The sequence below is a fragment of the Coregonus lavaretus genome (genome assembly GCF_964263955.1).
Source record: "Coregonus lavaretus genome assembly, chromosome: 14".
In the NCBI taxonomy this organism is placed as follows: domain Eukaryota; kingdom Metazoa; phylum Chordata; class Actinopteri; order Salmoniformes; family Salmonidae; genus Coregonus; species Coregonus lavaretus.
Genome location: NC_140001.1, coordinates 21,899,743 through 21,924,752, shown reverse-complemented (window position 1 = coordinate 21,924,752; position 25,010 = coordinate 21,899,743). Strand labels below are relative to the sequence as shown.

At 45.1% G+C, this 25,010-nt stretch overlaps 1 protein-coding gene across 1 annotated transcript in view; it reads left to right on the top strand.

The window, feature by feature from the left end:
* ep400 (E1A binding protein p400) overlaps positions 1-24,427 on the top strand; it is a 34,042-nt gene extending 9,615 nt beyond the window's left edge. The window contains exons 17-51 of the mRNA XM_084177050.1: positions 262-431; positions 648-822; positions 2,374-2,510; positions 3,179-3,365; positions 3,573-3,742; positions 3,929-4,125; positions 5,981-6,148; positions 7,808-7,957; positions 9,342-9,412; positions 9,554-9,843; positions 10,034-10,236; positions 10,385-10,554; positions 13,207-13,403; positions 15,056-15,167; positions 15,262-15,537; positions 15,650-15,724; positions 15,855-15,989; positions 16,261-16,305; positions 16,424-16,577; positions 16,682-16,917; positions 17,116-17,289; positions 17,395-17,442; positions 17,538-17,674; positions 17,793-17,928; positions 18,065-18,244; positions 18,371-18,416; positions 18,497-18,609; positions 18,809-19,001; positions 19,245-19,378; positions 19,605-19,802; positions 20,034-20,208; positions 20,417-20,562; positions 21,774-21,923; positions 22,048-22,125; positions 22,939-24,427. Of these exons, the coding sequence (XP_084033176.1) occupies positions 262-431; positions 648-822; positions 2,374-2,510; positions 3,179-3,365; positions 3,573-3,742; positions 3,929-4,125; positions 5,981-6,148; positions 7,808-7,957; positions 9,342-9,412; positions 9,554-9,843; positions 10,034-10,236; positions 10,385-10,554; positions 13,207-13,403; positions 15,056-15,167; positions 15,262-15,537; positions 15,650-15,724; positions 15,855-15,989; positions 16,261-16,305; positions 16,424-16,577; positions 16,682-16,917; positions 17,116-17,289; positions 17,395-17,442; positions 17,538-17,674; positions 17,793-17,928; positions 18,065-18,244; positions 18,371-18,416; positions 18,497-18,609; positions 18,809-19,001; positions 19,245-19,378; positions 19,605-19,802; positions 20,034-20,208; positions 20,417-20,562; positions 21,774-21,923; positions 22,048-22,125; positions 22,939-23,238 (5,526 nt within the window). The 3' untranslated portion in view covers positions 23,239-24,427. The remainder of the gene's footprint in view (positions 1-261; positions 432-647; positions 823-2,373; positions 2,511-3,178; positions 3,366-3,572; positions 3,743-3,928; positions 4,126-5,980; positions 6,149-7,807; positions 7,958-9,341; positions 9,413-9,553; positions 9,844-10,033; positions 10,237-10,384; positions 10,555-13,206; positions 13,404-15,055; positions 15,168-15,261; positions 15,538-15,649; positions 15,725-15,854; positions 15,990-16,260; positions 16,306-16,423; positions 16,578-16,681; positions 16,918-17,115; positions 17,290-17,394; positions 17,443-17,537; positions 17,675-17,792; positions 17,929-18,064; positions 18,245-18,370; positions 18,417-18,496; positions 18,610-18,808; positions 19,002-19,244; positions 19,379-19,604; positions 19,803-20,033; positions 20,209-20,416; positions 20,563-21,773; positions 21,924-22,047; positions 22,126-22,938) is intronic.
* Positions 24,428-25,010: the final 583 nt, after the last annotated feature.

The window sequence follows — 25,010 nt, the reverse complement described above, 5'->3', positions numbered from 1 at the left end:
AGTAATGATCTGTTTCAACAGGACCTTTTTCAGTAGACATCCCCATGAGATGAATTCCATTCCAGCAGAGAGACTTGGGCAGGACAGCAGCACCAAATGTGACAATAAATAACGCACACTTCTCAAGAATAGAATGCCTTAAAGATTTAAATGTTCTTCTCTACCCCTTTTTGGCTTCTGCTGTTATTTAAAATTGTTTACCCGTTTCTAAATTATTTCTCAGTCTGTCCATAACTTGTGGTGTTGTTGATGTGTCTCCAGTGGTGGGCGGAGGCCAACAGCTTCCATGTGTGTGTGACGTCCTACAAGCTGCTGCTGAAGGACCAGAGCCACTTCCTGAGGAGGAGGTGGAAGCACCTGGTCCTGGATGAGGTGCAGCTCATTAAGAACATGTCAGAGAAACACTGGGAAACAATCTTTGCTCTCAAGAGGTAACAACTCTTATTTTAGGGTAGCACCATGGTTACACCCCCACATAGACTGGTCTGCTGAGGGCTTTTTGGTCTCAGCTTAGCATGAAATGAAAGTTTAGTTTAGACAGCTTAGAAGGTTAAACTCTTAAATGTGGTTTTCCATGCATTTAAAATTGTTAGCGAGCTAGAGAAACAACAAAATCAAATGATGTGTTGGTGTGGTTTATGTTCCAGTCAGCAGAGGATCCTCCTGATCAACACTCCACTCCAGAACACACTGAAGGAGCTGTGGACCATGATCCACTTCCTCCTGCCAGGCATCACCAGACCCTACACAGACTTCCCTGTCAAGCCAGGCACAGACCAGAACCAGGACTACTGCCACAAACTGGTCATCCGCCTACACAGGGTAAGTGTAGGGTTACAACCAAACTCCCCTTCTTTCTAATGCTTGTGTGTTGAGAGTTTGTCACAGTCAGTTGTCTGATATCCATCAATGTGATGGCGCTTTTATTTGTGGTGGGAAGTGATTGTGTATCTGAAGGTTCTTTCATTCCTAATGAGTGTTTCTGGTCATTAAAGAAGGTATCTTGCTTAACTTTATACCTGTGGGAATTGGCCTATATGGATAGGGCTGAAATGTTTCTTACAGAAGAAATAGAAAAAGCATATGCATAAGCATGGTAGCAATTGAGAGGGAAAGGTTTCGAGATTATGGGGAAATTATTAGACGAAAGGTGAGTATGCGACAGTTCACCTGACACAAGACTAAATCCAAATTACACTGTTGATTTTGTGAATTTTACATTTAATGTACTTTTTGCCGCATTGTTGATAACAAAATCTGAAAATACTCTGGATACATTCAGTAACATAAGACTATTCCTGGAAAATGTGGGGTAGGTGCAACATAAGACAAAAAAATGACATGGGTTTGAGTGAGAGGACTATCTGGTGTCTCCAAGTGATCACACACCTCTCCAAAGGGTGCCCAGTTCCTAAGTAATGTCAATGCACTTTTAGGACTTGAAGAGTCTTCAACTACAATATGTTTTTTTTTAGCTCTCCTAGCTGTGCCTTTGAGGAACTAGAGCAAGCACACTTTTTGGAACATAAGAGCAGGTCCACTTTTTGGAAAACGAGCAAGCACACTGTTTGGAACCTGCATCCGCCCTCACACAATTACGGTACTGTTGTTTACGCAATCCAAAAACAGTCAATTATAAATCGCAATCTGGATCAAGTGGGCATAATTTGAAAACCTGTTCTATTGCCAATATATGACTAGCTAAATTATAAAATACGATATAACAGTATTAGGCTTTCACAATGCAATCCAGGGAAACGGATCATCATTTTGATGCGCATAGAAAGGAGTCATGAGTGCATTCAGGTGTGTGTGCTGCAGCAAATTTTCTTCACAATAGACAAACCGGCTCATTCTGTAAAGAACAACCCAACATAGTGATCATAAACGTTGGCACTGTATGTGACATGAGTTTTATGATATGGAAATGTGAAGTGCAAATTTGGACTCAAATTTGGACAGGTGTTTTACTTGCTTGTATGACATCAAAGCAGTATTTATTAGAATCCTCAACGTCTCATCTTTCAAAATACATAGTCCTCTTAATTTACAGCATTTCCCTCACCCAGACAACAAAAAGTGTGCAAAAGTTGCCCAATTAGCGGGAGGGATTGGGTGGATGAGCGGGCGACCGACCGGGCGACCAAGATGCTTAAGTTCAGAACGGCTATCAGTCAAAGTCCATACAGCGCTGTGAAGCGCAGAGCCAGAACTCTGACGTCATATATAGCATGTTACTTGTACAGTCACTGCATTCCAATTTAGGCGTTTATCGGTACCACTGGTCATCAGGATGATTCCCCTTTACCAGGGCAGAGCTGTTCATACCTAGATACCATTAGATCTGACATCCTTTCTCCTCTCTCTCTCCAGATGATCCAACCCTTCATCCTGAGGCGCTGTAAGAGGGACGTGGAGAAGCAGCTTCCTAAGAAGTATGAACACATCCTCAAGTGTCGCCTTTCCAGCAGACAGAAGAGCATGTATGAAGATATCCTCACTCAGCCAGGGTGAGTTGGGCCTCCAAACACCACATAACCTCCGCCTAATGTATGGCCAACCTGATTGTATAATTAGTATAGTATTTAGTTCTATACTCATAGACTGAATATTTGAGCACAGGTTCTATACCTGGAAACGCATTATGATTATTTGGTAGTGATAGGAGGGGGGAATCGATAGTTACATATGGCAATATTATTTTGGGACGATATTATATTGATATTTGACACCCAATTATCAATAAAATATATATATATTTTTTGCTACTGTAGGTAGGGTTAGCTAGAGCTAGTCAGCTGTATCTGCGTCAAACTGGTATTTTTCATCTTATAGCTCGTCCTCCTTTTTAAATAGTGAGCCAACATGTTTTCAGCACTCTTATTTCCCTGACTGATCAGAACTTGTGTTCTCATGCTCTCTCTTGTCTCTGCAGCAGACATATAGTGAGCAATATGTTTGGAACATCAAATCGTATCGAATCGCTATACATATAGAATCGTGAGAATCGCAATGCATATCATTTCGGCACCTAAGTATTGTGATGATATCGTATCGTGAGGCCCCTGGCAATTCCCAGCCCTATTATTTTGTTATAATCAGAGCATGGTTGCTCAAATGTTAAATTCACTTGCCCTCTTTCTGAATGTCTTGTGCTCTGTCCTCTGTCTGCCCGTAGAGCCCAGGAGGCATTGAAGACTGGTCATTTTGTGAGTGTGCTGCAGGTGCTGATGCAGCTGCAGAGGATCTGTAACCACCCAGACCTGGTGAACATCAGGGAGACCAGCAGCTCCTACGTGTGTTCCTCTCTGCAGTACAACACCCCTTCCCTGGTGCTGGGAGCCCTGCAGGACGACCAACGCACGGTAGGACTAGTAGGATACCAGTATCACACACAGCTTCAACACCTGAGGGTTTAATCCAGTTTATTCTATTTCATTAGTACTGCTCACCTGAGTGTTGTGGAATGGAATTGATTAGATTGGTTTAGATGTAACTTTATCTGAGAACTTAGTCTGCACCTGCATAGGAGGTTCAAAACACACTTGTATTCCTTTTGTCTCTTTTTCTAGAGCCTAGACCTGTCCCTGTTCGACTTGATCAGTAATGAGAACAGACTGACGCGCTACGAGACAGAGGAGGTTCTACCCAAACTCAAAGTCACCCGTCAGCTGATTGAGGAGATCCACAGTGCTCCGGACCCACCGGCCAGACCCAAGCCCTGCAAGATCAAACCAATGAGGTCTGTGCTCTACCTTTCACATCACATGGAAACCCTAATACACATGACATGGATGATTCCATTCTGTTACTCACAAAATGGAAAATAAATCATATTTACTAATTCTATTCTATCATGTTGCATCAGTAGCGCTAGGCAGTGTTGCATGACCTGTGACCTTTATTGAGTCTATGATTTGATTGACAGGTTGTTCCAGCCAGTGCAGTATGGTACCAAGCCAGAGGGCCGTCTGGTGCCCATGACCAATACTGTGGGTCAGCAGCGTCCTCCAGCCACCACTACCACCCCCCTCACCACCACCGCCACTATTACTTCTACTGCCCCTCAGCCAGCCCAGACCAGGGGCAAGTCCCCTGTCACCACCACCACTACCACCACACAGGGTAAGATCTCACTATAGACCCCTAGACAATGCTACACCTTGGTATGCACTGGGGTTCACACGCGTTTCATGCTGTTTTCAAGTTGAATAACTTAATGAAGGAAATCAAACATTTGTCTTCAGGCGTTTTGATAATTGCAGTTAATTGTTTACAGTATTTGTGTAGTGTGTATCACACAGATAATCTCATGATGTTACCATGTAATGTTTTGTAAAGTGTGATTGTAGTTGGTCATGACACTAAAAACTGCGTTTCAGTGAAGCTAATTAAACTAACTATGCATAGCCTGTGTGTGTCTCATTACCACCATTACATTTTCAAATTGTGTGGTTTATACATGTGTAACTAAAAGATACTGTCATCAACATAATTTCAGAACAAAATCCAAAGCAACATTTTGCTACTCCAAATGTATCCTAAAACAGAGAAGTCCAAGGCAAAGATTTGATTATATTGACATCCTCTTTTGACTCTAATCCTATCAATCCAAGACGGGTATAAACCTAAACTTGCTGATGGACCACCACCCTCGAGTTGTGCTGTTGAATTAACTGACACGTTGTTTCAGTTAGCCCATCCCAAACTCCCTTGTACTTCACAGTGGCTGGGACCGCTATTCAGAAAGCCCAGACTACCTCTCCTGCCACCGGCACCACTGGGTCTGCTGTAGCATCCTCTGGGAGCTCCGCCGCTGGCCAGCATGTGGTGGGGGCTGCCCCCCCTGTGGCCCTGGGTCAGGCTCTGTGTGGCGCAGCCCAGCCCACTCTGTCTGGTATTGTCCAGGTCCCCAGGCCGGCCCTAGGCCCCACCCATGCCATCCAGTCCAGCCTGGTTCCCCAGAGACTGGTTCTAACATCCCAGGCCCAGGCACGGTTGCCTAGTAAGTGGCCTCCTCCCCTTCCCTCACCTCCCTTCAATGCATTTCTATTGTCCTATTTTACTGCAGAGAATCATTGAGTGAAGAAAAATAGCACTTTATAAATGAGAACTACAGCCATGTCAGCAGCATCCCCAAACAGCCTCAATCTTCCTCAGTCTGAAACCTGCATGTCCACAACCCAATGTCTGCTGCCATGACAGACCACACAATACTGGTTTAACCATTTAAAACTATATTTTCCCCCACCTAAATATTGGTTCTCCCATTTTACTAATATTTTGCTTCTTGTCAGCCCAGCTGCAGGAAGATATCCCAAAGCGTTGTTTCCTTCTTAGATTTTTTTTGTGTTGTTGTTATGTTTTCTTTTGACCCTGAGAGTTTGTGTACTGCTAAGCATGTGGAAATGACCCCGCTGACCTCAGGCCACTCCCTACCCTACCCCAGTGTGAACACACACAGAAACCTTTTCAATCGCAACTCAACACACAACACACAAATTATAGCACATACATTTATTTTTTTGAATAGTTTTATCTTTAAAAGAGCAAACTGCTATTTGTTGGCAATAATTTTATGAGGATAAAGGTGCATTATCTGTTTGCATGCCTGTAATAGGTGTGTTGTAGTTGTTGTTGAAAAGGCAGTTAAGTGCAAGCCATTGCTTTAACTGAATACATGTTTGTTACAGGGTCTCTGTCTCACCTGAAGATTACTGTTTTTAGTTTCTTTTCCCCCTCAGGGTTGGCTAGAGATGAGTAACTGCAATGGTTCTCATGTTGTGGAGGGCAGCTACCTACACTCGTCCCACTCATTAACCCACCCTGGTATTGCATGTCTAGTCTCTCACCCTTCAACTAACTGAAATATGTCTTTATTTTGTATTTTTGGTGATGCAGTCGTACAGCACTGCTCTTTTAGTCTGTGGTGTTATTTGATTAGAGGTCTGTGTGTATGTACTCTTTCCTCCTGCTGAAGGTGGAGGAGATGTGTTGAAGATAGCCCAGCTGGCGTCCATAGCAGGCAGCCAGAACCGGATCTCCCAGCCCGAGACCCCTGTCACTCTGCAGTTCCAGGGCAACAAGTTCACCCTGTCCCCCAGCCAGCTCCGACAGCTCACCACTGGGCAGCCCTTGCAGCTCCAAGGTACACTCGGTAATGTACACCCAACATTTCATACTCTCCCTATAACTTCTCTTTTTCTCCCTGCCCTTTTTGTCAGAATGTCCTTCACTATATTGTAATCACTTACAACAAAGATGCTACTTTAAATGATACTCCTTTTAACTCTACCATGTATTTGGTAGAATCCGCTTCATAGAAATGCAGAGAGTTGGATAACCAATGTTACATGTATAGACATTCTTACTAGAGCAGTGGTCACCAAACGGCCGATCAACTGGTCGATCTTGAAGGCATTTCTAGTCGATCACGAAACATTTATATAAAAAACCCAACGAGAAATCTTTGTATTCCTATTTTTCTGTCTCGCGTTGTTGGCAGTAGGTGCACGTAGGTGCACTTGTTTGTTGCCCTGCGCGCCGGTGAAGTGTTCGCATTTTGAACCATTTCATGTGTCTGAAAGTACAAACTCCGCCTACTCGGCGTGCCCAGAGAGCAAATCAAGTGCACGTGTAGGCCTGCCACTAGCCAATCGAATTTCTCAGATCACCTTGTCAAAGTAAGTTGATACTGTGATTTCAAAACGTTTAAAACCATGACTAGAAAGAGACTCTCAAGGAATACAGCAAAGAGCTGTGTTCATGTTAAAGTTTTTATTCACCACTGTCAACACTTTTTATTCAACACTTTTATAAGCCACTCGTGCTGCAACCAGGACTGCAGCTTCAATGAATGAGGAGCAAAGTGTATCGATGGGCTTGCGTTGTTATTGTTAGCGGCTGTGTGTGTTTTGGTCTCCTGAGTGGCGCAGTGGTCTAAGGCACTGCATCGCAGTGCTAACTGTGCCACTAGAGATCCTGGTTCGAATCCAGGCTCTGTCGCAGCCGGCCGCGACCGGGAGACTCATGGGCGGCGCACATTGGCCCAGCGTCGTCCAGGGTAGGGGAGGGAATGGCCGGCAGGGATGTAGCTCAGTTGATAGAGCATGGCGTTTGCAACGCCAGGGTTGTGGGTTCGATTCCCACGGGGGGCCAGTATAAAAACAAATATGTATTCACTAACTGTAAGTCGCTCTGGATAAGAGCGTCTGCTAAATGACTAAAATGTATGTAAATGTAAATGTTTTAATATTTCACTTTTTCTGGTCATAGGAGTAACAACATGAATTTGTGCATGAGGCAGAAATAATGTGGTGTGACTCGATTTTGGGTATCTGCTCGAAGACGGTGTCCCCTTTTTGGTCAGTCTTACTCTTAGCGTAGGGGGGAGAGCTGAGGGACAGTACGACGGTGAGAGGCGGACCCACTGATGCTCTCCCTCCACTGAGACTGACCATCAGATGCCATCACACTGGACCATCAGTCCAGTAAAAAAAAAACATTGGCAGGGCAATTTGAGCATAGCCAATATGCAATGATAATGTATTGGGTGTATAGCCTACTACAACTCACATTGCTACATAACTGTTTTAAATAGGTTAATGTTGCATAGGCTTATGTTTAAGTCATGTTAAAAATAAAATTACATCTGAGCGGTAGGTAAATCTCAGCCTTCATTTTGACTCAAAGTGACCTCAGCTCAGAAAAGTTTGGGGACCACAGAACGAGAGTGATTAAAACTAAATGGTTATATCTGTTAAATGGTTTCTGTGTTGCCTGTGTGCCTGGCTGTGTGATGGTACAGGTAACATCCTGCAGATAGTGTCGGCCCCTGGTCAGCAGATCCTCCGGCCCCAGGGCTCTATGGTCATGCAGACGGTACCTCAGGCTGTACCTGTCTCCAACTCGTCCACCAGACCTGGCACCCCACCACCAGTCGGCCCTGCCCAACAAGGTAAGCCAGCCACCTTCAACTGTGAATAGTGCAGATAGTGCCTCAAGAAATACACCACTATGGGTGTTTCTCAATATGCATACTACCGTGCCCTACACTCTCATGCTCCGAGTGCATTCTCCAACGACGTTCTCTTGAGTACGTTCTTTTGAGGATGAGAGTGTGAAGAATGCATAAAACATTACATTTGAGAAGCGCTTGTACTCCCCCTGCTGTATTACCTCACGCTTCACCTCCCCATTCGCTGATCCGTCTTCCAGCCAGGACAATGGCAACAATAGATGAAACAAGATATACACAAAGCAACCGTTTTACTTCATAACTATCAGCTAGCTATATATGAATCATAATAATGTAGCTATCCAGATAGTTTAACAGGAAAAAATGACATTTTTACATTTTAGTCATTTAGCAGACGCTCTTATCCAGAGCGACTTACAGTTGTGTGGTGAGTGCATAAGTTTTTATACTGGCCCCCCGTGGGAATCGAACCCACAACCCTGGCGTTGCAAACGCCATGCTCTACCAAATGAGCTACACGGGACGAATGACCTCAAACTATTATTATGCAAGATAGATGTAAATTCTTCGTGGGTAGCTAGCTAACAATTCTTTGTTTCTATCTGGCTAGCTAACAGTACTAGTAGCTAGCCGGTTATCCCTATTGACTTACATTTACATCATTTAGCAGACGCTCTTATCCAGAGCGATTTACAAATTTGACTTATTATGGGCTTGCGATCTACGGTACGTAGGCAGGTAAAGATGCCAAAATTAACACAGCATGTATTTATTAACGTATCAAGATAAAAAAATATTGTAGTCAGGCAACGTATGCCATGTGAATAGGCAACATTTCATTCCGAAGTCAGTGTATTTTCTCTCGCTTCAGCTCAAATAATGGCAGGAAGTTCAACTATTGAGAAAGTAGACTAAACCATTCCAACGTTTCTGCAACTACCTCCCCCTAACAAGCAACGTTTGAAATATGTTCTACCCTCTTGTGGCTTTGAGTCAGTGACTCTTATCACAGAGCGAAATTTTAAAGTATAAAGTGGAAATTGTGCGTCATTTTTTACATGGTTGCGTCATATTTCTTTGCATACCTTCCGTTGAAGCTTGAATCGATGCATGTTTCAAAATATGTACAAACGGAGTGCTCTCCTTGCTTTGTTTCACATACTTTGATTTGGACTCATACTCTGACCCTCCCATGCTACAATTTGCGTGCTCCGAGCACGGTAGTATGCATTTTGAGAGACACTCTATGTCTCTGCTGTCATGGCTTACACTGTGTACACAGTCAAATATTACTCTATAGTAACCTTTCTAACAAAGTGATTTTGTTGTAATGGTCTTAGTCTTTCTCCCTTTTACTTTGAAGCTTCAGGGGTGACACCAAATGCCTTGGGGGTGAGCTCCCAGCCTGCTCCTGCTGCTCCTATTGCCTCTCAGGTGGGTAGAACAGGCACTGGTAGAACACAGAATTACATGAAATGAAAACATACCTATATTTCTATAGCCCCCTAACCCATATATTCTCATTGAAGGGATGAAATGTGAATATGATGCCATTGTTCTCTGTGTCGTGTATAGGTGACGTCAGAGGAGAGGAGTCGTCAGCTGAAGGAGCGTCTGAGCCGCCTGTTCAGTGCCAACGAGAGGCGTTGTGACCGCAGTGTGCTGTACGGGGCTGACCTGCTCCAGGCCTGCTCTGTGACCCCAGGGGCTCCTCACTCTGCCCTGAGCCCCGGGGGCTGGAGGTGGGTGGGCAGGGACAGCTGCCTCAGGGCCCAGAGGACTCCTGTGGCCACCACCACACACCTCCAGTCTGCTCTGCTCTCCTCCACACACCGCCAGGACGCCAGCAGCAGCCTAGTCAGCAGGTGCCCAACTACCTGTGGTGGTCAATCACCTCACATCACTGTCGGATTAAACTTTTAATATCATGACGGACATAATTACACTGGTTCAAAATCAGTTACGTTTGCATACAGTGAATTGAGTTAAAGCCGACTTGAGTTCATATAGACTTTTGTATTTCTTAGTCATTGAAAAACTCTCCTCTCTCTGTAGGTTATCATGTGTTGTCCCTGCCGCAGTAGCTCGTCCCCCTTACCTGTATGCAGCCAATCCCCCAGCTCCCTACAGCCTGGAGCAGAAGTCGATCAGTCGCAGGCTCCAGGAGGCCGCCACCCCCCACAGCACAGAGATCCACAGCCTGGCCTCTGGACACCTGCTCCAGTTCCCTGACCTGCAGCTCATGCAGATGGACTCGGGTGAGCTCAGCAGAAGATTATATATTTAGCTGTGCCAGGGCTTAAGGCTTTCCTATAAGCCTTGCTAAACATAGGTAGTCCATTGTCTGCTTGGTCTGCACACTTCGTTCGAATTACAGTAAAATTAACATAATTTTTTGCTCCGAAGGTAAACTTGAGGCCCTGGCCATTCTGCTCCAGAAACTGAGGTCAGAAAATCGCCGCGTCCTCATCTTCACACAGATGGTGAAGATGCTGGACATCCTGGAGGCCTTCCTGGACCACCGGCAGCTCACATACATCCGTGTTGACGAGAGCCTGATCACAGAGGAACGCCAGGTAAAACCCCTTTGTACCAAGGAAATAGTCATCAACTGCACCTGTTTGGTGCCTGTGTTATAGTGAGTTGACACACAGACTTCTATCAGTGTTGCATTACTAGGGTTAATTGTAGTTCTCACTCAGTGACAGCCCTGCCTCTCTTTCCGTTTCACCCTATCTTAAACCGGAACCTCTTGATCCAGTGCAGTGTTCTGGCACTATAAGGGGACAGAGTACTACGCTCACTTCACTTCCTACTGGATGTTGGTTCTACTAGGGCCTTAAAGAAGCACACAGTTGCAGCTCTAGAGAACCTATGGGGCTTTCTGGCTTTTTTGTTGCTGTACTTTTTACTCTTCTGCTACACTTGCTATTTCATTTTCTGTCTGTCCAATCAGATGTGTCTGTCTCTTTTCTAACTGACCTCTTGTTTAATTCTCCTTCCCTCTCTCTTGTCGGTGAGCTGAGTGAACTATACCGGAAGTGTTTGGTTTAGGGTTGACCCCATTTAGTCAACTGGTCGATTGTTTGGTCCATAGGCTGTTGGTCGACTGAGATTTCTTTAGTCGAACAGTAGCCTATATATATATATATATATATATATATACTACCATTCAAAAGTTTGGGGTCACTTAGAAATGTCCTTGTTTTCGAGAAGAAAAGCATTTTTTTTGTCCATTAAAGTAACATCAAATTGATCAGAAATACAGTGTAGACATTGTTCATGTTGTAAATGGCTATTGTAGCTGGAAACGGCTGATTTTTAATGGAATATCTACATAGGCGTACAGAGGCCCATTATCAGCAACCATCAGTCCTGTGTTCCAATGGCACGTTGTGTTTGCTAATCCAAATGTATCATTTGAAAAGGCTAATTGATCATTAGAAAACCCTTTTGCAATTATGTTAGCACAGCTGAAAACTGTTTTGCTGATTAATAAAACTGGCCTTCTTGAGACTAGTTGAGTAAAAAAGCCATATCTCAGTCTGCCCATCTGAATCTTTTCTTTTTATTGGCCAGTCTGAGATATGGCTTTTTCTTTGCAACTCTGCAGCATCCCGGAGTTGCCTCTTCACTGTTGACGTTGAGACTGGTGTTTTGCGGGTGCTATTTAATGAAGCTGCCAGTTGAGGACCTGTGAGACGTCTGTTTCTCAAACTAGACACTCTAATGTATTTGTCCTCTTGCTCAGATGTGCACTGAGGCCTCCCGCTCCTCTTTCTATTCTGGTTAGAGCCAGTTTGCGCTGTTCTGTGAAGGGAGTAGTACACAGCGTTGTACGAGATCTTCAGTTTCTTGGCAATTTCTCGCATAGAATAGCCTTCATTTCTCAGAACAAGAATAGACTGACGAGTTTCAGAAGAAAGTTATTTGTTTCTTGCCATTTTGAGCCTGTAATTGAACCCACAATTGCTGATGCTCCAGATACTCAACTAGTCTCAAGAAGGCCAGTTTTATTGCTTCTTTAATCAGCACAACAGTTTTCAGCTCTGCTAACATAATTGCAAAAGGGTTTTCTAATGATCAATTAGCCTTTTAAAATGATCAACTTCGATTAGCAAACACAACGTGCCATTAGAACACAGGACTGATTGTTGCTGATAATGGGCCTCTGTACGCCTAAGTAGATATTCCATAAAATATCTGCCATTTCCAACTACAATAGCCATTTCCAACATTAACAATGTCTACACTGTATTTCTGATCAATTTGATGTTATTTTAATGGACAAAAAAATTGCTTTTCTTTCGAAAACAAGGACAGTTCTAAGTGACTCAACTTTTGAACGGTAGTGTATATGCAGGCCTCAACCACTTCCCTGAGAGCACATGATTCAGTATATCATGCAGCCCTCAGGTTCATTACCAATCAATAACGTCTAACACGTGATCTCTACAGCGCCGTTGGCTGGTCGTCATTGACCTTGCGTAGGCTTAAACAATGGTATACACTGATTTATAAGGCCATACTGGGTAAAATGCCACTTTATCTATGTTCTTTTTTAATCAGGTCAGTAAATAAATATCAATTACGGTGCCATTCTCATTTTGCTTTTAACAGTACCAAGAATTAGAACAGGTCCTGGAATTCTCTCCTGAACATTTTAAAATGTGATGATCTAGTCATGTTGGTGAAGTTCAAACACTTGGTCAATGTAAATATCAGTGTAATTGTCTTTTAGGACAGCTGTTTTTTAGTTATGACATTCGTGTTTCTTTTCATAATATGTAATTGTTGTACTGTATGTGTCTATAGTTTTGTTCAATGTTGTGTTAGTGTATGTAAGTAGTTTTGTCTGAAACGTTGTTCCCCCTGCTGCTGTTGGACCAGGTCTCTCTTGAAAAATAGATTTTATCTCAATGAGAAAAACCTGTATAACTAAAGGTTAAATAAAAAAATGTTCAATCAAATCAATTGCGGTTGGACACCCTCTAGTCATTTGTGTGTCTTAATTAGGCTATTTGATCAAACAGTGTGCTTAAACCACCAGACAAGCTCAGTGCATATGGTTGATTTGATTAAAACACATAGGATGTGTCTATGTGGAAAAATACGTTAAAAAATGTATACCAATTGATTGAGTGGGATAAGATATACAACTCTAAAGCCCTCTCCTTGGGACTAATCTGTGTCTATGTTTCTCATGATATTCCCCTCCCTCCCATCAGGAACATATGAAGACCTTCAACAGGAACAGACAGGTGTTCTGCAGCATCCTGACCAACCGTTGCTGCTCGGCCGTGGGGACAGTGTTCGACGCAGATACCATCATATTCTACGACACGGACCTCAACCCCAGCATGGATGCCCGCACCCAGGAGTGGTGCGACAAGATCGCACGATCCAAGGACATCCACATCTACAGGTAAAACACAGGAAAAATACATGTTGTGCCGTAACTCTACATACAGTGAGGGAAAAAAGTATTTGATCCCCTGCTGATTTTGTACATTTGCCCACTGAAGCAATCAATCAATCAGATTCCAAACTCTCCACCATGGCCAAGACCAAAGAGCTCTCCAATGATGTCAGGGACAAGATTGTAGACCTACACAATGCTGGAACAGGCTACAAGACCATCGCCAAGCAGCTTGGTGAGAAGGTGACAACAGTTGGTGCGATTATTCTCAAATGGAAGAAACACAAAATAACTGTCAATCTCCCTCGGCCTGGGGCTCCATGCAAGATCTCACCTCGTGCAGTTGCAATGATCATGAGAACGGTGAGGAATCAGCCCAGAACTACACAGGAGGATCTTGTCAATGATCTCAAGGCAGCTGGGACCATAGTCACCAAGAAAACAATTGGTGACACACTACGCCGTGAAGGACTGAAATCCCGCAGCGCCCGCAAGGTCCCCCTGCTCAAGAAAGCGCATATACAGGCCCGTCTGAAGTTTGCCAATGAACATCTGAATGATTCAGAGGAGAACTGGGTGAAAGTGTTGTGGTCAGATGTGACCAAAATGGAGCTCGTTGCCATCAACTCAACTCGCCGTGTTTGGAGGAGGAGGAATGCTGCCTATGACCCCAAGAACACCATCCCCACTGTCAAACATGGAGGTGGAAACATTGTGCTTTGGGGGTGTTTTTCTGCTAAGGGGGCAGGATTTTTTTTTTGGCCATTTAGCAGACGCTCTTATCCAGAGCGACTTACGGGAGCAATTAGGGTTAAGTGCCTTGCTCAAGGGCACATCGACAGATTTTTCACCTAGTCGGCTCGGGGATTAGAACCAGTGACCTTTCGGTTACTGGCACAACGCTCTTAACCACTAAGCTACCTGCCGCCCCGGATAGGACAATTTCACCGCATGAAAGGGACGATTGACGGGGCCATGTACCGTCAAATCTTGGGTGAGAACCTCCTTCCCTCAGCCAGGGCATTGAAAATGGGTCGTGGATGGGTATTCCAGCATGACAATGACCCAAAACACACGGCCAAGGCAACAAAGGAGTGGCTCAAGAAGAAGCACATTAAGGTACTGGAGTGGCCTAGCCAGTCTCCAGACCTTAATCCCATAGAACATCTGTGGAGGGAGCTGAAGGTTTGAGTTGCCAAACGTCAGCCTCGAAACCTTAATGACTTGGAGAAGATCTGCAAAGAGGAGTGGAACAAAATCCCTCCTGAGATGTGTGCAAACCTGGTGGCCAACTACAAGAAACGTCTGACCTCTGTGATTGCCAACAAGGGTTTTGCCACCAAGTACTAAGTCATGTTTTGCAGAGGTGTCAAATACTTATTTCCCTCATTAAAATGCAAATCAATTTATAACATTTTTGACATGCATTTTTCTGGATGTTTTTGTTGTTATTCTGTCTCTCACTGTTCAAATAAACCTACCATTAAAATTATAGACTGATCATGTCTTTGTCAGTGGGCAAACGTACAAAATCAGCAGGGGATCAAATACTTTTTTCCCTCACTGTACCATATCAGGATATGAAGAAACGCATACTGTTGTTGCTGCTGAAATGTAAGTCAGTGTGAGGTTGGTAACTCGGTGTCTTTATATCCCAGACTGGAGAGCGGGAACTCCATTGAAGAGAAGCTGCTAAAGAACGGCACCAAGGATCTGATCCGAGAGGTGGCTGCACAGGGGACTAACTACACATTGGCATTCCTCACACAGGTAAGATCCTTTACCCTCACACCAACCAGACCCCTGCTCTGACTGAAAATCATACTATATTTGGTTATTAAATACGCTGTGTCTGTGTGTCCAGCGGACCATCCAGGACCTCTTTGAGGTGGAGGCCGGCTCGGGGGAGAAGGTTGAGGAGTTTGTGGTTCTGCACCAGGAGCCGTCTCCCTCTGAGGCCATCTCTCCCCGCGTGGCTAGGCCCTACATCCAGGCCCTCCACAGCATCAGCCTGGGCGCCCCGCCACCAGAGCAGCAGGAGGAGGAGAGCCAAGAGGGTCAGGAGGAGGACCTGGAGAAGGAGCTGCAGGTCAAAGAGGAGCCCTCTCAGCTGGAGGAGCTTAACGCTGTAATGGACCAGGTGATAAACGGTCATGAAGTGCCTTCTTCCAGTATATTGTAGACTACATACCAGGGAACTAGCACATCTGTTTCAACTAATACTGGATTGTCTTCATAATTTCCTCCATTAGCTAACACCAATAGAAAAATATGCCCTGCAATACCTGGAGTATCTTCATGTCAGTGAAGACGAACTTGTTGCTAAGGTAAGACTCAAACGCTCCTCTCAGATATCCAGAGGTACTACTAGCTTGTAAGACATTGCATTCTAAAAGTAGCACAAGGCCACAATTACAAATGTTTTATAACTTTAATAATACTTAATGTGAATTTCAGGAGCGACTGTTGTGTGCGAAGAGAGGCTGGGAGATGCAGCACCTCCAGAAACTGAAGGCTGAAGACGAGGAGAGGATTATCATTGAGGAAGAGGAGGACCTGTTCACGTACACCAGAGAGGATGCTTACAACATGGTAGGCTTTCACTCTCTCATCAGGAGTTTATTCATTACGCCTATTATGTTGCAAAATGTTTTTTATTCGGAAGCGAATGAAACGGGGAGGGACCTAACTGAATTTGTCCAATACAAACTCTTGTTTTGCTCTGTTTACTTCTTAAACGGTAAATGGTTTCGGTAATGAATACGCCCATGGTGTTCACAGTATTCAAATAAGAGAACAGAGCCTGTAGTATATTTCCGTTGTAAATCAGTGGTAATGGGAGCTAAAGTCTCTGTTTCAACAGGAGTATGTGTTTGATGGAGAAGATGGCCAAACGGAAATCATGCCGGTAAGTCGGTCACATAATATCTACATGACCGTATCTGCTTGTCCTGAGGTATATCATAATGTACCCTCTTATTATCCATGAGCCTGTCAGCTGTGTTAACCTATGGTTCTGGTTGCAGCTGTGGACTCCACCTACCCCACCGCAGGATGACAACGACATCTATATCGACTCTGTCATCTGTCTGATGTACGACTCTGCTCCCATGCCTGAGTCCAAACTGCCTCCGGTCTACATCCGCAAGGAGCACAAGAGACTCAAGATGGACCCCTCAGGTAAGGCTTTGTATTCTGGTAACAAACATTACAGTATAGTACATTGTGTGTGTGTGTGTGTGTAGTGATGCACTTGTGATCTCTGTCCTGTGTTTTCTGCCCAGCAGCAGGCAGGAAGAAGAAGAAGGGTCATGGGGAGACGGTGATTCCTCCTCGCTCCCTCTTTGAGAAGGCCAGCATGCTCAAGGTCCGCCGAGAGGGCAAAGACCAAAAGAAGAACTTCTCCCTGAAGCAGCAGGCACCCTTTGCCAAGCCTCTGCCCTCGCTGGTCAAACCTGCCATGGAGGCCGGACAGGACAACCCAGAGTGGCTCATCAGTGAAGACTGGGCCCTTCTACAGGTACTGGGCAGGCTGCTACTGGGATGGCTTGTTTTACCCAATACTGTGGTTGGTCTAATGAAAAGTCTGTCATACTGTACGTTTGCTAGATACTCTCAGATGAGGTGAACTAAAGTATACTTAGAATCTAAGCTATTTGTAATGAATGATATATTCTGTTAGTGATGTAAGTGTCCCCTCTCTCTCTGTGCGTGGCAGGCTATGAAGCAGCTCCTGGAGCTCCCTCTGAATCTAACCATCGTGTCTCCGGCCCACACCCCCAACTGGGACCTGGTCAGCGACGTGGTCAACTCCTGCAGCCGCATCTACCGCTCGCCCAAGCAGTGTCGCAACCGCTACGAGAACGTCATCATCCCCCGGGAGGAGGGCAAGGTGAGCAGACATGACGACAGTTACTAAAGTGTGAGTGGCACCAAGACATCATGTTGTTTGAGCATTCAGATAATTAAACCATACTGGTTTTGTTATTCATTGTAGTTGGTGTATGAGGCGAACCCTAAGAAGAAAACCAAGAGCATATACAAGGTACATTGACCTACTCTTGTCGTTTACAACGGTCGTAATGTTTGATGCACAGAGCCCTCTTGATTGACCAGGATCCCTCCTTTTTCCTCCACCAGTCTAAGAACAGCCGGCCACTGCGGACCTGTCAGATTTACACCCAGGATGACAACGCTACACACATCCAGCTTTACAACAGCCGCTTTGAGCTCATGAAGATCATCGCCAGCAAGAGGAGTCCCCCCATCAAACCACTGTAAGCACTCAAGATCTTTCCTCTGTACCTTGAAATAATGCATGTTGTGTCATCAGCCTCATGATTAACATGCTCACTGTGCAATTCTAAAATAATTAAATGTTTGCTTCTTTTTCAGTCTGGGGATGAACCCATTCCAGAAGAACCCAAAACATGCCTCCGTCCTGGCAGAAAGTGGGATCAGCTACGACAAGCCCCTCCCTCCCATTCAGGTGGCATCACAACGTGCTGAGAGGATTGCCAAGGAGAAGAAGGTGTGTACTGTTTACTGTATGTTCTCTCTAGATTTGGATTAATGGCTAAGTTTGCAGTGTGAAAGTCAGGTATGTTGTCATGGTGGTATGCACTCTGATCTTCAACATGCTTATTTGTCTGTGTGTGTCCTGTCAGGCCCTAGCGGAGCAGCAGAGGGCTCAGCAGCTAGCGCAGCAGGCTGGAGCCCCCCAGGCCGTGGCCGGTGCTGCCCAACCCCAGGCTGGGGCTCCCGCTGCAGGCCAAGCCCAGGCCCCGGGGGTCCTCCAGGCCCCTGCAGCGGCTGGAGCAATGGCTGTACCCAACACCGCTGTCCTGGTGAGAATGGGGAATTTTCAATGTCAAACCAAGTTGTTCTTTGTGGTAAAAAAAAACAGCTGTCTAATGAGTAAAATAGCATAATTTTGAAATGTATGTATTTTTAAAGAATGTTGTGTTTTTCAGCCTGGAGCCATAAAGAATGCTGCTGTGGGAACAACCATTCAAGCTGGTGGGTTTTCATGGCACACACATTGATCATTACAAAACATTTAGTCTGTAATCCAATAGTAATTTCTAAAATCCTTTCAGCCACCGTAGGGGGGAACCTGATTGTGAACACAGTGGCTGGAGTTCCTCCAAGTCCGTTCCAGGCCAACAAACGGCTGGCATCACCAGGTCAAGTCATACCAGGAACCCTGTCTGTAAGTCACTCTATTTATTACCTCTGCCATTACTTCACTCAACTCCTAGGGAATCTTTCCCAGTTTTTGTATTATAACACACGATGATCATTGTTTGAGAGTATAGTATTCAGTAGTCTTGCTGACAGAGTGAATGGTCCTAGGAGGTGTTGGTCTGGTTGAGTTAACATGAGGCCCTGTGCTCTTGTCCCTCCTCCAGCCTGCCGGTGCAGCAGGAGCCCAGGTGGTCCATTCCCAGCAGAGAGCCGTACCTGCTGCTGCCTCGCCTGGGGAGGTGGTTGCCATAGCTACGGGTCAGGGTGTCAGGGCCGTTACCCCGGTGACTGCCTCTGCAGTGGTGTCCACCACTCTGACCCCAGTGCAGTCCCAGACCCGCTCCCTGGTCACACCAGGTACTGCACACATTGTTCACACTGAACACACAGTCAATCAAATGGATTTTATATAGCGCTTTTGACAGCAACATTTATCATTTACGTGCTTTACAGTAACCCATCAAATAACATAACATAACATGTTGGTTGTTTCTACACTGAACGCATTCAACAAAGAACATAAAAACATACTACTTAGTTAATGAAGTGCCCTGTCCACTGGTTTTATGATCTGACTCCTCTCTCGCTCTCTGTCCCCAGCCACAGGCATGCAGCTGCCCCAGGGGAAGCCCATCACCCAGGCCCACCTCCACATGCTCCGCCAGCAGCAGCTCCAGCAGCAACAACAACAGGCTGCCTCTCCACAAGGCATCAAGGCTGTGGGAAAACCCCAGGTACTGTACTCTACAGAGAAGCCCTTCATTCACTGCATGGCCTCCTAGAATTAGCTTATTCTGATGCTCACCCACTACTCACACTATCTGTGGCTAATACTAAGTTAGCCGTTTGGTCTTGTAAAGTAAAAATATAGAAACCATGCATTTCAGCCAGCCCTCCTCCAACGGTAAATCAGTACAGACATTCAGTGATCTGACCCTTTATCTCTCTCCCTGGCTGTAGGAGCTGCTGAAGATGCACAAGCAGAAGCTGCAGATGGCCCAGCAGCAGGCAGGAGCAGGCCAGCAGCCTGTCCAGGTGCAGCCAGCCAACCCCCAGGCAGCCCTGGCCAACCCCCAGCTGGCCGCTATAGCTGCTGGTCCCAGAGCCGGAGCCGTGCTGGCTGGCACCACCGTAGCCAACCTGCAGGTGGCCAGACTGGTAAGGACCAACTTTATCACCTGCTCTTGTTTTTTTTCTATAGTATGTAGCCCAGCCTAGGGAATTAGGCACCACTGTGTTGTGCTGATCTTGACTATTTTCAGACTGGTAAAGGCCACTGCTGAGATGTGTCCATTTTGAAGAATGATTTACTAGAGGTAACCCGGTTTGAGCTTAATTAATGATCCATTGAAAGTGTTTATAACAGTTTCTGTCTTTGCCTGTGCCCAGACACGGCTGCCCACCCAGGGTCAGATCCAGGCCCAGCCAGGGCAGACGGCCCAGGTGACCCTCACCAAGCCCCCCGTGGTCTCTGTGCCCGCCGTGGTCTCCTCCACTGGCGTCACCACCCTGCCCGTCACTGTGGCTGGCATCAGTGTAGCCATTGGTCAGGCCCAGAAAACAGGTGGGAAAACCCTCCTATTCTCATCAACTAATTAGACTGAAACATTCATAATCTGCTCCTCTTAGCACAAACATACATTCTCTACCAATGATAACACACACACACATACCCTCACACTCCCTCTGTTGGGTTACATGTCCTGAGGTTGTCCTGTCCCTGAGTCACAATGTCTCTGGCCTGTCTATCTGTCTTGCTTCCTCTCCTGTAGGTGGGCCAGTGTTGACGCCCCCGTTCCCCCAGATGCAGGTGCAGCAGCTGCTCCAGATGAAGAAGCAGCAGGCAGCTGTGCAGGCAGCAGCAGTCCAGCAGAAAGCAGTGCAGCCACAGCCAGGACAAGCCTCTATGCAGCAGAAGGTAGGGCTCTGGGGGCAAACAGAACCACCACAGTCTACACAACCACACACATACAGTTGAAGTCGGAAGTTTACATACACTTAGGTTTTTACTTTATTTTTATTTCACCTTTATTTAACCAGGTAAGCCAGTTGAGAAGAAGTTCTCATTTACAACTGCGACCTGGCCAAGATAAAGGTTGGAGTCATTAAAACTAGTTTTTCAACCACTCCACAAATTTCTTCTGGTCTGATGAAACAAAAATAGAACTGTTTGGCCATAATGACCATTGTTATGTTTGGAGGAAAAAGGAGGTTGCTTGCAAGCCGAAGAACACCATCCCAACCGTGAAGCATGTGGGTGGCAGCACCACAAAATAGATGGCATCATGAGGAAGGAAAATTATGTGGATATATCGAAGCAACATTTCAAGACATCAGTCAGGAAGTTAAAGCTTGGTCGCAAATGGGTCTTCCAAATGGACAATGACCCCAAGCATACTTCCAAAGTTGTGGCAAAATGGCTTAAGGACAACAAAGTCAAGGTATTGGGGTGGCCATCACAAAGCCCTGACCTCAATCTTATAGAACATTTGTGGGCAGAACTGAAAAGGCGTGTGCGAGCAAGGAGGCCTAAAAACCTGACTCAGTTACACCAGCTCTGTCAGGAGGAATGGGCCAAAATTCACCCAACTTATTGTGGGAAGCTTGTGGAAGGCTACCCGAAACGTTTGACCCAAGTTAAACAATTTAAAGGCAATGCTACCAAATACTAATTGAGTGTATGTAAACTTCTGACCCACTGGGAATGTGATGAAAGAAATAAAAGCTGAAATAAATCATTCTCTCTACTATTATTCTGACATTTCACATTCTTAAAATGTTGATCCTAACTGGGGCGGCAGGTAGCTTAGTGGTTAAGAGCGTAGTGCCAGTAACCGAAAGGTCGCTGGTTCTAATCCCCGAGCCGACTAGGTGAAAAATCTGTCGATGTGCCCTTGAGCAAACCAAGTATGTAAACTTCAGTCAAGAGCTGGTGTTCTCTTGTTGTTACCGTAAGGGTATGGGCTGGTCAGAGGTGCATTTCAAATCTTAACAGAAAGTGGTGCTCTTGAAACTGCAACCCAGTCTATCCATAGTTGGATATCTGATTATGAAAAAAATGCATGCCATAAATTCTTGTCAGAAGAATCTTGTTGTGAGCCTAGTTCTGCTCTGTGTCCTCTCCCTCAGCTGGGTACCCAGCAGATGACAGTGCCGGCTACCCAGCAGCAGAAGGTCACCTATGCCACCACCACCCAGCTACAGCCTAGCATCAAGACCCAGTTCTTCACTACCTCCATTGCCCAGGCTGGGAAACCCACTGGGGCCCAGCAAATCCAGGTAGACACTCAGATCTTCCTACTCATATACTCCAACCCACTGGCCTTTAGGCACTGGGTCATAAATGTATAGAGCTATTATCCAGAGGTGTGAGGAATGCTAACTGCTTTCCCTTGTATATTAGGTGGCTAAGCTCCCCCAGATAGTGCAGGGGCAATCCACTGTGGCCAACATCCAGCAGATTGTATCATCTCCACAGCAGGTAAGAGCACTACCCCCCACAGAAGGGCAGTATCATACAGGATCTTTGAGGCGTATGGAATGAGAGATGACCGGTTCTGCTTCCTGTGTGTCTTAACCTTTCATGACTATTCACTTCTTCATGACTTGAATACAAGTCAGCTTGGTTAAATTGCACAAATATTTTGTGCGTTGTGACATTTAGGTAATTTCCCATAAACTGCTGTGAAATGTTATGACAGTGAATAGAGGTACCAAGAGGGCAGCATAGTCTGGTAACATTGTAGCGGTACTGTTAGAGAGGGGTAACGATAAAGATGTTGTTGAGGCGCCAGGCAGGTATTAACCCTGCCGAAAGGAAAATAGTAGGATAGAAAGAGTACCACTACCAGACACACACACACATCAGCCGAAGAGACTAATAATAAAAAATATATATTTTTAAAAATACAAAAAAAGCGACTAATAATAAGATATATATATATATATATATTTTTTTTTTATGCCGCTACGGAAGTGGCGCCTGGACAGGGATGGTCCCAAAAGATTACAACCACGACCTAGAGCGGTAACACCGGCGATCGAATTAAAACACTTTACAACTAAGCACGCTGAAAATAAACAAGACTTCTGCAGAGTTGCACACACTGTCAAACTGCTGCGCCAACCGAGAGCTCTCCACAGAGAGCTGGAAGAGCTATCTTTATTTCCTCTTTCCTGACTGCTGATGCGCTCTTAAATGTGGCAGCACACAGTGAAGGCTTCGTGCAGGATTTCGCCACAACATGTTGTCGTCTGTCTGATCTAATGTGACCCTCTTCCTGTCTCGTAACAGATCCAGCCCCAGTCTGTGGCCCTGACCCAGGCTACATCCTCAGCCCAGCCCCAGGTCCAGATGATTCCAGCAGGCACAGCCACAGCCCAGGTGGTTCAGCAGAAGCTCCTCCAGCAGCAGGTGGTGACTGCAGCCGCCTCGCCTCAGATACAGACCCCCCCTCCTCACAGCCCGGCCCAACAGGCCCCAGTTTCCACTGCAGCCGAGTCCCCAGTACAGCAGCAGCCAGCCAAGGGCCAGGCTCGCGGCGGGGCCATGAGGGGCAAGACCCAGGCCAAGCCCAGCGGGGGCAGCAGCTAGGAGCCCACAGGAATAGTTAGAGCTCCCCTCTCAGCTAGGCCAAGCAGGACATCTCATCAGTGTAAATGCACTCAGTGACTCTGAGGAGCAGTGTTATGAAGCAGTGGTGGAGTCCAGTCTGAGGTGGCTGTGTTGAATCTAACCTGGTTTAAGGAACTGTTCCATGTAAAGGAATGACATGTCTTTTAAGAGTGTCATCTTCTAGCTACAACACAGTTCTGCAACTGTCGGCCGTTTCCCTCGCCACTGTTTCAGAAGGTCTCCCTTGGAGGCAACCTCCCCCCTGCACCAACATCTAATATAAGATCAGAAAAGCCGAAAAATAATATTCATGACTTTTTAAATTGATGACTATATTAATGTTACTCCATAGATATCCTGTGGCTTGGGCCTATGGGCTGGTGCATAGCTAATTTGGGGAATGTCAATTTGAATAATGTTTTGTGTATTCATACATTGTCCCTGTCCCCCTTGATGTTGTTATTCTCATGCTTACCGTTTATGATGTCTGTAATTTCATAGTTGTTTATAGATATAGAAAACACCCTTCTGGTAAAAAAAAAAAAACGTATCTTGATCAAGTAATGCATAGTAATGTGACTACATCTCAGTAGTACAGGTGCATTGCCTACCAGAAGGATATAGGTGAGAGGACTTCAGTTCTCGTGCTAATTGTCATTGTGAAACACTTATTCACACACATCAAAGCCCTGAGCCATTAGTGATTGCAGTTTTACCCATAGAAACACATTCACATAACCTTTTTCAGTGTACCAATTGAACATTGACAGAAGTGTCCCTAAAAGTTAGCTAGCTCCTTAATTTTTTGCATAAGAGGGAGCTTGCCAGGTCCAAAACTGCCCCAATAGTGATTGTATCACAGTTATAACGACCACTCAAAACACAAATGAAATACAATCTGAATGTAACATTTTGTTTTTTTGTAACCTTCAGACATTTAATGGATAATAATGCACGTTCCTTTAGTCAATTATGTTTATGTAACAAATACACTGTAAACATGTACTTTAGTATCTTGTGTTTTCTCATAAATATGCCATTTTTTATTGATGTTGAAGAAAAAAACTGTAAATAACAATGAAAAAGGAAAACATTTGTACTTGTAAAGTAGTTGTTTTCATTGGATTTTTTCAGCCTAATTGTAATAAAGTGTTTTGTTTTTATACACAATATCTGGTCATTATCTTGTCTGACTTTAGCCGGCAGGTAGGTAGCTTAGTGGTTAAGAGCGTTGTGCCAGTAACCGAAAGGTCGCTGGTTCTAATCCCCGAGCCCACTAGGTGAAAAATCTGTCGATGTGCCCTTGAGCAAGGCACTTAACCCTAATTGCTCCTGTAAGTCGCTCTGGATAAGAGCGTCTGCTAAATGACCTATTATTATTATTATTATAATCATATCTTGTTGTAAGTTTGAGCTATGTAGTTCATAGATTCTATTACCAGCTATGAATCTGAAGAAAGCAAATTATTGTGACTGTGTCTCTGGCACCTGGGTAAGTGATGGGGTAAGCAGGCATCCTACATTATCTGCCAAGGCAGGCAGTATTACCACTGCACCGGAGTAACCTAGCTATCTATAGTGGCAACCAGCTGATATTTTCATTAAATGAGTTATATACAGTCGTGGTCAAAAGTTTGGAGAATTACACAAATACTAATTTACAAAGTCTGCTGCCTCAGTTTTGAAGATGGCAATTTGCATATACTCCAGAATGTCATGAAGAGTGATCAGATAATTGCAATTAATTGCAA